The 11,837-nt window shown below is 39.4% G+C and overlaps 1 protein-coding gene across 1 annotated transcript in view; it reads right to left on the bottom strand.

The window, feature by feature from the left end:
- The window catches only part of SYNE1 (spectrin repeat containing, nuclear envelope 1), a 570,706-nt gene that overhangs the window by 78,509 nt on the left and 480,360 nt on the right, over positions 1-11,837 (bottom strand). The window contains exon 126 of the mRNA XM_011996807.1: positions 11,483-11,608. Coding sequence (XP_011852197.1) covers positions 11,483-11,608 — 126 coding nt within the window. The remainder of the gene's footprint in view (positions 1-11,482; positions 11,609-11,837) is intronic.

The following is an 11,837-nucleotide window of genomic DNA, read 5'->3' as shown; positions in this document are numbered from 1 at the left end:
AAATCCTTTGTTGTCATTTCAACAATATCCACAGAATTTTTACCAGGAGTAGATTCCATTTCAAGAAGCCACTTTCCTGTTGACGGCCATACCACCCTAACTGTGCCCAATCTCATCTGATCTTGGAAGAAACCACTTTTTTTATTGATCCATAAGAAGCAACTCCTTATCCATTCAAGTTTTATCATGAGATTGCAGAAACTCAATCACATCTTCAGGTTCCATTTCCAATTCTAGTTCTCTTGCTGTTTCCACCCCATCTGGAGTTACTCCCTCCCCAATTGAAGTCTTGAACCCCCTCAAAGTCATCCACGACAGCTGGAATTAACTTCTTCCAAAGTCCTGTTAATGTTGACATTTTGACCTCCTCCCACGAATCATGAATGTCGCTTTTGTAAAAAAAAAAAAAATTTGTTTTTAATTTTTGTGGGTATATAGTAGGTGTATATATTTATGGGGTATACAAGATATTTTAATAGACGATGTGTAAAAATCACAGCAAGGTAAATACGGTATTCATCACCTCAAGTATTTATCCTTTGTGTTACAAACAATCCAATTATACTCTTTTATTTATTTAAAAATGTATGATTAAACTATTACTGGATATATTCACCATGTTGTTCCATCAAATACTAGATCTTATCCTTTCTATTTTTTGTAACCATTAACCATCCTCGTCACCCCTGCAGCCCCCAGGGACCCTCCCAAGCTCTGGTAACCGTCTTTCTACTCTCTATCTCCGTGAGTTCAGCTGTTTTAATTTTTAACTCCCACACATTAAGTGGAAAACATGTTGAATGACAGTGGCAAAAGTGGACATCCTTGTTGTGTTCCAGATCTTAGAGTATTCAGTATTCAATCTTGACAGGTTGTATATGTCTAGGAAATCATCCACTTCTTCTTGGTTTTCCATTTTATTGGCATATAGTTGCTCATAATAGCCTCTAATGATCCTTTAAATTTCTGTGGTATTGGTTACAATGTCTCTTTTTTCATCTTATTCAGTATGATGCTAGCTGTGGGTCTGCCATATATGGCTTTTACTATGTTGAGTTATGCTTCTTCTATGCTCAGTTTTTTTAGGGCTTTTATCAGGAAAGGTTAAATTTTATCAAGTGCTTTTCAGCATCAATAGAAATGATCATATAACTTTTGTCTTTCATTCTATTGATCTGATGTACACATTGATTGGTTTGAAAATGTTCAACCATCATTGCATCCCTGGGATAAATTCCACTTGGTCACGATAAATGATCTCTTTAAAGCACAGTTAAATTCAGTTTGCCAGTATTTTAATGAACATTTTTACATCAATGTTCATCAGAGATATTGTTCTATAATTTTTTTCTTCTTCTTCTTCTTTTTTTTTTTTGATGTGTCTTTGTCTGGTTTTGTTATCAGGGTAATAGCCTCGTAGAATGAATTTGGAAGTATTCCCTCCTCCTCTATTTTTCAGAATAGATTTAGTAGGATAGGTATTAGTTCTTCTTTAAATGTTTGGTAAAATTCAGCAGTGAAGCCAACAGGTCCTGGGCTTCTTTGCTGGGACACTTTTTATTATGGCTTCAATCTTGTTACTTGCTATTGGTCTGCTTTTGGATTTCTTCGTGGTTCAATCTTGGCAGGTTGTATGTGTCTAGGAAATCATCCATTTCTTCTTGGTTTTCCAATTTATTGGCATATAGTCGCTCATAATAGCGCTAATGAGCCTTTAAATTTCTGTGGTATTGGTTGCAATGTCTCCTTTTTCATTTAGATCTTCTCTTTTTTTCTTAGTCTGGCTAATGGTTTGTCAATTTTGTTTATCTTTTCAAAAAATAAACTTTTCATTTTGTTGATCTTTTGTATTTTCTTCATTTCCATTTCATTTATTTCTGCTTTAAGCTCTGTTATTTCTTCTACTAACTTTGAGTTTGGTTTGCTCTTGTTTTTCTAATTCTTTAAGATGCATTGTTAGGTTGTTTATTTGAAGTTTTTCTTTTTTGATATAGGTGCTTGAATCTATAAAATTCCATCTCAGTACTGCTTTCACTCTATCCCGTAGGTTTTGGTATATTCTGTTTCCATTATCATTTGTTTCAAGAATTTTTCTATTTCCTTTTTAATCTCTTCATTGACTCACTAGTCATTCAGAAACACATTGTTTAACTTCTATGTGTTTGTATAGTTTCCAAAATTCCTTTTGCTATTGATTTCTAGCTTTATTATGATCAGAGAAGATACTTGATATAGTTTCACTTTTGTTGGAATGTTTTAAGACTTGTTTTGTGACCTAACATACAGTCTATCCTTGAGAATGACCCACATGCTGGGGAGAAGAATGTGTATTTTGTAGCTGTTGGATGAATGTTCTGTAAATATCTATTAGGTACATTTGATTTTTAGTGCAGATTAACTCTAGTGTTTTTTTTGTTGATTTTCTGTCTGGATAATCTGTCCAATGTTAAAAGTGGGGTGTTGAAGACTGCAGCTATTATTGTATTTGGGTCTATGTCTCTCTTTAGCTCCAATAATATTTGCTTTAGATATCTGGATACATGAGTGTATATAGTGACAGAAACCCAAGGAAAAAAGTAAATGTATATTATTATCATTATTTGAGACACAGTCTCACTCTGTCACCCAGGCTGGAGTGCAGTGGTGTGATCTTGGCTCGTTGTAACGTCCACCTCCCTGATTCAAGTGATTCTCCCACTTCAGCCTCCCAAGTAGCTGGAACTACAGGAGTGCACCACCACGCCTGACTAATTTTTTTGTATTTTTAGTAGAGACGGGGTTTCACTATGTTGACCAGGCTGGTCTCGAACATACAAATGTATATTATATATTTATCTGGGTGGTCCAGTGTTGGGTGTATATATATTTACAAATGTTACAACCTCTGTTATATCCTCTGGTTGAATTAACCCCTTTTTCATGACATAATGACCTTCTTTGTGTCTTTTTATAGTTTTTGTCTTGAAACCTATTTTGTCTGATTTAAGTATAGCTATTCCTGCTCTTTTTGCTTTCCATTTGCATAGAATATCTTTTTCCATCCCTTTATTTTCAGTCTATGTGTGTCTTTATAGATGAAGTGCATTTCCTTTAGGCAACAGGTCATCGGGTCTTATGTTTTTTAATCCATTCAGTCACTCAATGTCTTCTGAGTTTAGTTCATTTATATTAAATGTTGTTATTGATAAGTAAGGACTTACTACTGCCATTTTATTATTTGTTTTTTCTGGTTGTTTATATGGTCTTCTCCCCATTCTTTCCTTCCTGTCTTCCTTTCAATGAAAGTGATTTCACTGTTGGTATGTTTTAATGTGTTGCTTTTTATTTTTTTGAATCCACTGAATGTTTTCAGATTTGAGGTTACCATGATGCTTTCAAATAATATCTTAATACACATTAGTTTAGTTTATACAGGCCAGGCGCGGTGGCTCACGCCTGTAATCCCAACACTCTGGGAGGCCGAGGGGGGTGGATCATGAGGTCAGGAGATGGAGACCATCCTGGCTAACACGGTGAAACCCTGTCTCTACTAAAAAAATACAAAAAATTAGCCAGGCGTGGTGGCAGGCACCTGTAGTCCCAGCTACTCTGGAGGCTGAGGCAGGAGAATGGCGTGAACCTGGGAGGTAGAGCTTGCAGTGAGCCAAGATCACGCCACTGCACTCCAGTCTGGGTGGCAGAGTGAGACTCTGTTTCAAAAAAAAAAAAAAAAGAAAGAAAAAAAAAGATATAGTTTATACAACACAATTGCAATGTTATAATATTCGGTGTTTTTCTGTGTGTTTACTATTACCAGTGAGTTCTGCACTTTCACATGCTTTCCTATTGTTCATTAACATTCTTTTCTTTCAGATTGAAAAACTCCCTTTAGTATTTCTTGTAAGTCAGGTCTGATGTTAATGAAATCCCTTAGCTTTCGTTTGTTTGAAAAAGTCTATTTTTCCTTCATGATTGAAAGATGTTTTCACTGGGTATACTATTCTAGGGTAAAACGTTTTTTTCTTCAGCACCTTAAAAATGTCACTTCACTTCTCCTGTTCGGGTAAGGTTTCCACTGAAGAGGCTGCTGCTAGATGTACTGAAACTCCATTTTATGTTATTTGTTTCTTTTCTTTTGCTGCTTTTAGGATCCTTCTTTATTTTTGACCTTTGAGAGTTTAATTATTAAATGTCCTGAGGTAATCTTCTTCAGATTAAATCTACTTGGTGTTCTATAACCTTCTTGTACTTGGATATTGGTATCTTTCCCTAGGTTTGGCAAGTTCTCTGTTATCCCTTTGAATGAACTTTTTATCCCCATCTCAATAAGTCTTAGATTTGCCCTTTTGAGGCTATTTTCTAGATCCTGTAGGCATGTTTCATTGTTTTTTATTCTTCTTCATTTGTCTCCTCTGACTGTGTAGCTTCCTTCAAGCTCATGAATTCTTTCCTCTGCTTGATCAATTATGCTATTAAGAGACTCTGATGCATTCTTCAGCATGTCAATTACATTTTTCAACTTCAGAATGTCTGCTTGATTCCTTTTAATTATTTCAATTTCTTTGTTAAATTTATCTGATATGATTCTGAATTCATTCTGTGTTATCTTACACAGCTCTGTCACCCAGGCTGGAGTGCAGTGGTGCAATCTTAGCTCACTGCAACCTCCACCTCCTGGGTTCAAGCGATTCTCATGCCTCAGTCTCCTGAGCAGCTTGGATTACACACATGTGCCACCATGCCTGGCTAATTTTTGTATTTTTAGTAGAGATGGGGTTTCTACATGTTGGCCGGGCTGGTCTCAAACTCCTGACCTCAGGTGATCCACCCGCCTCGGCCTCCCAAAGTTCTGGGATTACAGGTGTGAGCCACTGCACCCAGCCCAAAAGAGCTATTTCAAATTATCTCTCTGAAAGGTCGCATATATCTGTCTCTCCAGGATTGGTCCCTGGTATCTTATTTATTGGTGTTTGTTGGGTTAGGTCATGTTTTCCTGGATGGTCTTGATGCTTGCAGATGTTTGCTGGTGTCTTGGTATTGAAGAATTAGGTATTTATTGTAGTTGTAGTCATGACTTGTTTGTATTTACCTTTCTCGGGAAGGTTTTCCAGGTATTCCAAGGGACTTGCGTGTTGTGATCTAAGTTCTTAGTCACTGCAATCAAATCTGCATTAGGGGCCACTCCAAGCCCACTAACACTGTGGTTCTTGCAGACTGATAGAGGAACCACCTTGGTGGTCTTGGATAAGACCTGGAAGAATTATCTGGATTACCAGGCAGAGATTCTTGTTCTCTTTCCTTACTTTCTCCCAAACAGGCAGAGTCTCTTTCTCTGTGCTGAATTGCTTGGTGCTGGGGGGAGGAGAGTTACAAGTATCCCTGTGGATCCCCCACCACTACTGGGACTGTAGAGGGTTAGGCCTGAAGCCAGCACAGCGCTGGATCTCTCCCAAGGCCCCCTGTAACCACTACTTGGCTACTGCCTATGTTTGCTCAATGTCCTAGAACTCTACGATCAGCAGGTGACGAAGCCATACAGGCTTGTGTTCTTTTCAGGGCAGTGAGCTCCCCCTGGCCCCAGGTGGTCCAGCGATGCCAGGGCTTGGAGTTGGAAACCTTAGAAATCGACGTGGTACTCTGTTCTACTGTGGAAAAGCTGGTACCAAAACCATAAGAAAAAGTCCTTTCCACTCTTCCCTTCCCTGTCCCAGGCTGAGAAGTCCCTCCCCATGTCCACCGCCACAACAGAACCATGGGAATGCTGCCAGGCCATTGCTGATGTTTACATTAGGCCCAAGGGCTCTTCAACTCAGCTTGTGGTAAATGCTGCCAGGCCTGGAACTTACCCTTCAGGGCAGTGGGCTCCCCTCTGGCCCAAGGTAGATCCAGAAATGCCACCCAAGAGCCAAGGCCTGGAACTGAGTACCCCTGGGGCCTCTTTGGTGCTCTTCCCTATTGTTGCTATGCTGGTTCCTAAGTTACAAGACAAAGTCCCTTTTGTTCTTGCCTCCTTTTTCATAAGAAGAAGAGGACTCTCCTCATAGCCACCACAGCTGTGAATGTGCTAGGTCACACCTGAAGCCAGCATGTCTCCGAATCTGACCCAAGGCCCACAGTGTGTACTACCTGGTCACACTGCTGATTATTCAGGGCCCATGGGCTCTTTAGTCAGCTGGTGATGGGTCCTGCCAGGACTAGCTCCTTTCCTTCAATGCAGCAGGTTCTCTTCTGGCCAAGGGTGTGTCTAGTAATGTCTGGAAACCAGGGCATGGAATGAAGCCTTCATGACTCTGCCCAGTGCCCTTTCTTACTGTAATTGACTTGGTATCCAGGTTGCAAAACAAAGTCCTCTTTTCTCTTTCTTCGTTTCTCAAGCAGAAGGAAGGGGTGTCTTTTGGAGCTGCAAGCTGTGTTGCCCGGGGTTGGGGGAGGACTGGCACAACTCTTTTAGCTGTCTTGCTGGTGTGTCACTGGGTCATGTGCCCCCAAATCCACTGGCTCCAAGTCCAGTTCAGCATTGGGCCCCGCCTAGGAGTGTAGTACTTGTGGCCTAGACAGCCTTTCAAATTTATGTAGGAGCCCAGAGCATTTTAGTCCATGGTGGCAAGTGCTTGTCAAAACTCAGATTCTTTCGGCTGGGATGGGAGCTTCCCGTTTGGCTAGGTCTTGTCTAAATGCTCCCTCCGTGGGCATTAGCTGAGTTCTGCCTGGTGTTGGCAGCACTGAGCTCCAATGCAATGCAGAGCAATTGCTGGGCTCTCCCTCCTTGACATGCACAGATTCTCTCTCTGTGCCATGTGGCTGTCGCTGGGGCATAGAAAAGAAGAAGTGGTGTGGGCAACTCAAAGTTGTCTTTCCTACCCTCTTCATTGCCTCTTTCTGCAGTTTGAAGTTAAAATCAGGTAATGTGATTGCTCACCTGATTTTTTATTCTTATGAAGGCGCTTTCTTATATAGGTAGTTGTGACATTTGGTGGTCCTGCAGGGAGAACAATCAGTAGAGAATTCTATTCGGCCATTTTGCTCTGCTTCCTCAGGTCAAATCACGGATGTTCTTATTGCCATCTGAAATGATGAGTCCTTTCTACGGGGTTCTCCATTTACTTTGCCCAGATCCATCACAGGAATCACTATCTATGGCAGCTATAGCCTCACAAAGTGTATTTCTTAAATAATAAGACTTGGAAGTTGAAATTATTCCTTGATCCATGGGCTACAGGATAGATACCGTGCTAGCAGGCATGAAAACAACATTAGTCTTGTACATCTCCATCTCCATCAGATATCTAGGGAGACTATGTGCATTATCAAGAAGCGGTAATACTTTGAAAGAAAGCCTTTCTTTTCTGAGCAGTGGGTCTCAAAAGTGGGCTTAAAATTTCAGTAAAAACTGTACTGTAAACAGATATGATGCCCTTGGGGTTTTGTTGTTCTATTTATAGAGCACAGGCAGATTTAGCGTAATTCTTAAAGGCCTTAGGATTTTCAGAATGGTAAATGAACACTGACTTTAAGTCACCCAGCTTCATTTGCCCCTAAGAAGAGAGTCAGCCTTTTCTCTGAAGCTTTCGGGCCAGGTATTGACTTCTTTTAAGCTATAAAAGTTCTCAATGGCATCTTCTTCCAGCATAGGGCTGTTTGATCTACCTCCAGCCTGGGCAACAAGAGCAAAACTCTGTCAGGAAGGGGAGAGGAGGGAAGGGGAGGGGAGGGGAGAAGGAAGGAAGGATAAAAGGAAAGACGTAAAGAAAGAGGGAAGGAAGGAAAGAGGAAGAAACGAAGGGAGAGAGGGAGGGAGAGTAGCCACCTCCGTCAATGATCTTAGCTAGATCTTCTGCATAACTTACTGCAGCTTCTACATCAGCACTTGCTGCTTTACCTTGCACTTTTATGTTACAGAGATGGTTTCTTTCCTTAAAACTCATGAACCAACCTCTGCTCACTTCCAACTTTTCTTCTGCAGTTACTTCTCCTCTCTCAGCCTTCACATAATTAAAGGGAGTTACGACCTTGCTCCAGGTTAGGCTTTGGCTTAAGGGAATGTTGTGGCTGGTTGGATCTTCTGTTCAGACCACTCAAAGTTTCTCTGTATCAGCAATAAGGACGTTTTGCTTTCTTCTCATCCATGCATTTACTGGAGTACCACTTTTCATTTCCTTTCAGAACTTTTCCTTTGCATTCACAACCTGGCTGTTCGGCACAAGAGGCCTAGCTTTTGGGTTATTCCAGCTTTTGACATGTCTTCCTCACTAAGCTTAGTCATTTCTAGCTTCTGATTTAAAGTGAGAGACATGAGATTTTTTTCAACTGAACACTTAGAGGCCACTGTGTTAATTGGCCTAATTTCAATATTGTTGTGTCTCAGCAAATAAGGAGGCCAGAGGAGAAGGAGAGAGATTGGGAACATTGTTGGTGGAGCAATCAGAACACATGCTACATTTATGAATTAAGTTTGCTGACTTCTACGGGCATAGTGTGTGATGCCGCTAATTACAGTATTATCATCAAAGATCGCACTGATTGTAGATCACTATAACAAATATAACAGTAAAGAAAAAGTTTGGAATATTATGAGAATTATGAAAATTATACAGACACAGGAAGAAAGCACATGCTGTTGGAACAAATGGTGCTGGTAGACTTGTTCTATGCAGCATTGCCACAACCTTCAATTTGTAAAAACAAAAACAAAAAAAACCCGAGAAACAAAAAGCAAAACATAGTATCTGTGAAACACACTAAAACAAAGTTCAATAAAATGAGGTTTGCCCGTATTTCATTTGCTTCCACATATTCTGAGAAATTGCTAAGTCCTTCTGATAAAGTACGATTGCTTGAAGAATCTTTCTGCCATTTACTTATCATTTTATTGATTAAAAACATTTTTTTTCCTAAATTGAAGTTTAATCACTGCATTGATCTTCTTTACTTTCGACTGACTTCATAAACCTCTAACTTATCCTTTCATTTTGTCCTGAATTGCTGATCACACTGATGAAATATTTTTAAAAACAGACACCTAAATTTAACTTTCATTTTCAAACACCATAGAGTTGCTACATTCTACGATCTATACTTACAATGTAATAGCTGAGAAGATCTGTTGCTGTTACTACTCAATTTAAAACAATGCACTGAATGCATTTTCTGCAGGATCAGACATTTCTTTAAGTCACTAAAAAAAGATTATGTACCGTGTCTTTTAGGGGAATGATTTAAGAAAAAAAAAAAAAAAACTCATATAGCAATATTTGAATGAGTTGACAATAGTTTTTACAATATTTTGACCAATTACCAGTTTTGCAATTTGTATAACCAGCTGTTGTTTTTAGATTCCAGCTAGTTTTGTGTATAAATAGAGTATTTCATGTGTCTTTCCCCTCCCTCTATGTGTCTTTACACGGTAGAAAGGTTTCCAAAGGCAATGGCAATTAGTGGTGCTGTCTGAGGCTAACTTCCCAGGCAATTTAGGCAAACAAGATTTTAGCCTGAATTTTCCAGGTAATTGCCTTGTTTTGCTGCTAAGGGCAGTTTGGGGAAGAGTAGCAGGATTAGACTGAAATACATTTTTTAAATCCACACACTCAATAGCAGCATGTGTTTGTAACTGTCATGTATTTTGGAAGATAAAAAAATGATGCCCCACGGCAACAGTATTTGGCTGAAAGACCAAACCATCTAGGTTAATTAAATATGCAACATTTCTGCTAATACTCCTAAACATGTTCAATTGTTATACCACTGGAAAGATTTTCCATTTTTCACACCAATTTCTACCTTCCCAACTCGAGCATCAGATTTGTATATGGATTAAAAAAAAAAAAGCATAATACCACCACCACCAAAAATCAACTGTTTCAGACGCACAGTATACCAACCCATTAAACAAGTCAGTGTGGCAAAAATATAGCCTGTAGATACAGGCAACCCAGATATTTATTGACTTTGAAAAGTTATTAAAATTCCAGAAGCCTCAGTCTTCCCATCTGAAAAGGGGCAATAATAAATACTTTCACAAGCTGGTGTTAATGCCCATTCCTGCTTCGCAGAAGTTTTCTTTAATTATTTTATTTTATTTTATTTTTTCAGAGACAGGGTCTCACTCTGTCAGTCATGCTGGATGCAGTGGTGTGATCACAGCTCACTGCAGCCTCAAACTCCTAAGTGATCCTCCTGCCTCAGCCTCCCCAGTAGCTAGGACTACAGGCAAGCAGCACCACTCTGGTTAATTTTTAAATTTCTTTAGATGTGGGGTCTTGCTATATTGCCCAGGCTGATCTTGAACTTCTGGTCTCAAATGATCTGTTTGCCTTGGCCTCCCAAAGTGCTGGGATTACAGGCATGATCCACCACACCTGGCTTCTTTAAATATTTTTAATAAATTTATAATCACAGGTTTAAAATACACTTTTTAATCGTTGTAACCATTGCATACTTCTGAATGTAACAGCTCATGATAGTACTTCTTTCACTTTCCATCCATGATGTAAAATATACTACCTTTTAATTTTCCTAAATTTGCCTTTTTCAAGTTTCAAATAATATCCTTAGATTTTATAACTGAAGAAAAAATTCTTAGAGCCGCACTTTTCATGATTTCTAGACCTCTTTAACAATTACCATCTCTTAAATACTTGGGATTTCTTTGCCAAAGTGAGGCAGAGAATTTCTAATTGAAACCCAAGTCATTTAAGTATATGGGAATTTTTAACAGAATTATCCTAGAGCAATAATTTGCAAATGACTGGGGAACATAAGGGCACTTTTAATTTGAAAGAAAAACCTTTTTAAAGGTACTTTTGATATGATCAGCCTATCGCTCAGCAAAGAACTGCTGTTTGGGCATTTCACTTGGCTACAAAGATGTGAAAGGCATGAATCTTACAGCCACTGAATTGTGTTGGTCTCTGAGAGCTCATAATCCAGGGAGTGGTCTGTATTATTAGCTACTGACTTGCTTTCAAGTACCATTTGAGGTGTTGATCATAATCTTTAAGTACTTAGAACCCTGAGCAATTTAAGGATTGTGTGTCTCTATGCAGTCACTGAGATAAGCTATTTTTCCCCCTTTCCTTGCATAATGGTCTGGAGGGCAGGGTGTGTCCCTTGGAGGTCCGCTGTCTGCAGATTTTCCAGGCTATTGATCCTTTTTTCCCCCTTTCTTGTAGAGTAGATTCTTCTGGTAGAATGACTCCCCAGCGTGGATGCTTTTAAAAGATGACTTTATTGCTCTTGACTCAGCTTTTAAGTATCTTTTAATGTGTTTTAAATTTTCATTTGCTTCCTTGGAGTAATCCATAAACTAGTCTATAATTTCAAGAACTGCAATAAATCAGCAATACAAGGTTCACCTGAGTTGCCTGTCCTTATGTCATATACTAGGATCTTGTATCTGCATGTAGACAAACAACCTAGGAGTTTGACTGGAATATAGCCCCAAAGACATTATTTCAGCAGAGGCACACAGATAGATGACAGTGAAAATCTCAGTTCAGTAATTTACCTTGCAACGCATTTGTTCTGCATGGAGCTCTTCGTGGTGATCCGGTAGACACTGGGAAAGCTTCTTTTTGAAAGTTCGTAGTTTCTCCAGGGAATCTGCTATTCCTTTCTCACATTTTTCCCAGTCCTATCATGTGAATAAAAACAAATAGCATAGATGTTTTTGACGTAGGAAGCTGGGGGAAAAAGAAAAGATACACTCTTCTTCATTCCCAGAGAAAGAATGAAAGTTACACAGATGGCTGGGTGTGGTGGCTCCCACCTGTAATCCCAGCACTTTGGGAGGCCAAGGCGGGTGGATCACTTGAGGTCAGGAGTTTGTAACCAGCCTGGCCAACATGGTGAAACCCCATCTC

The sequence above is a fragment of the Mandrillus leucophaeus genome, unplaced genomic scaffold (assembly GCF_000951045.1).
Source record: "Mandrillus leucophaeus isolate KB7577 unplaced genomic scaffold, Mleu.le_1.0 Scaffold524, whole genome shotgun sequence".
In the NCBI taxonomy this organism is placed as follows: Eukaryota; Metazoa; Chordata; class Mammalia; order Primates; family Cercopithecidae; genus Mandrillus; species Mandrillus leucophaeus.
Note: the sequence above shows the minus strand (reverse complement) of the source record. Positions and strands in the feature narration are given on the sequence as shown.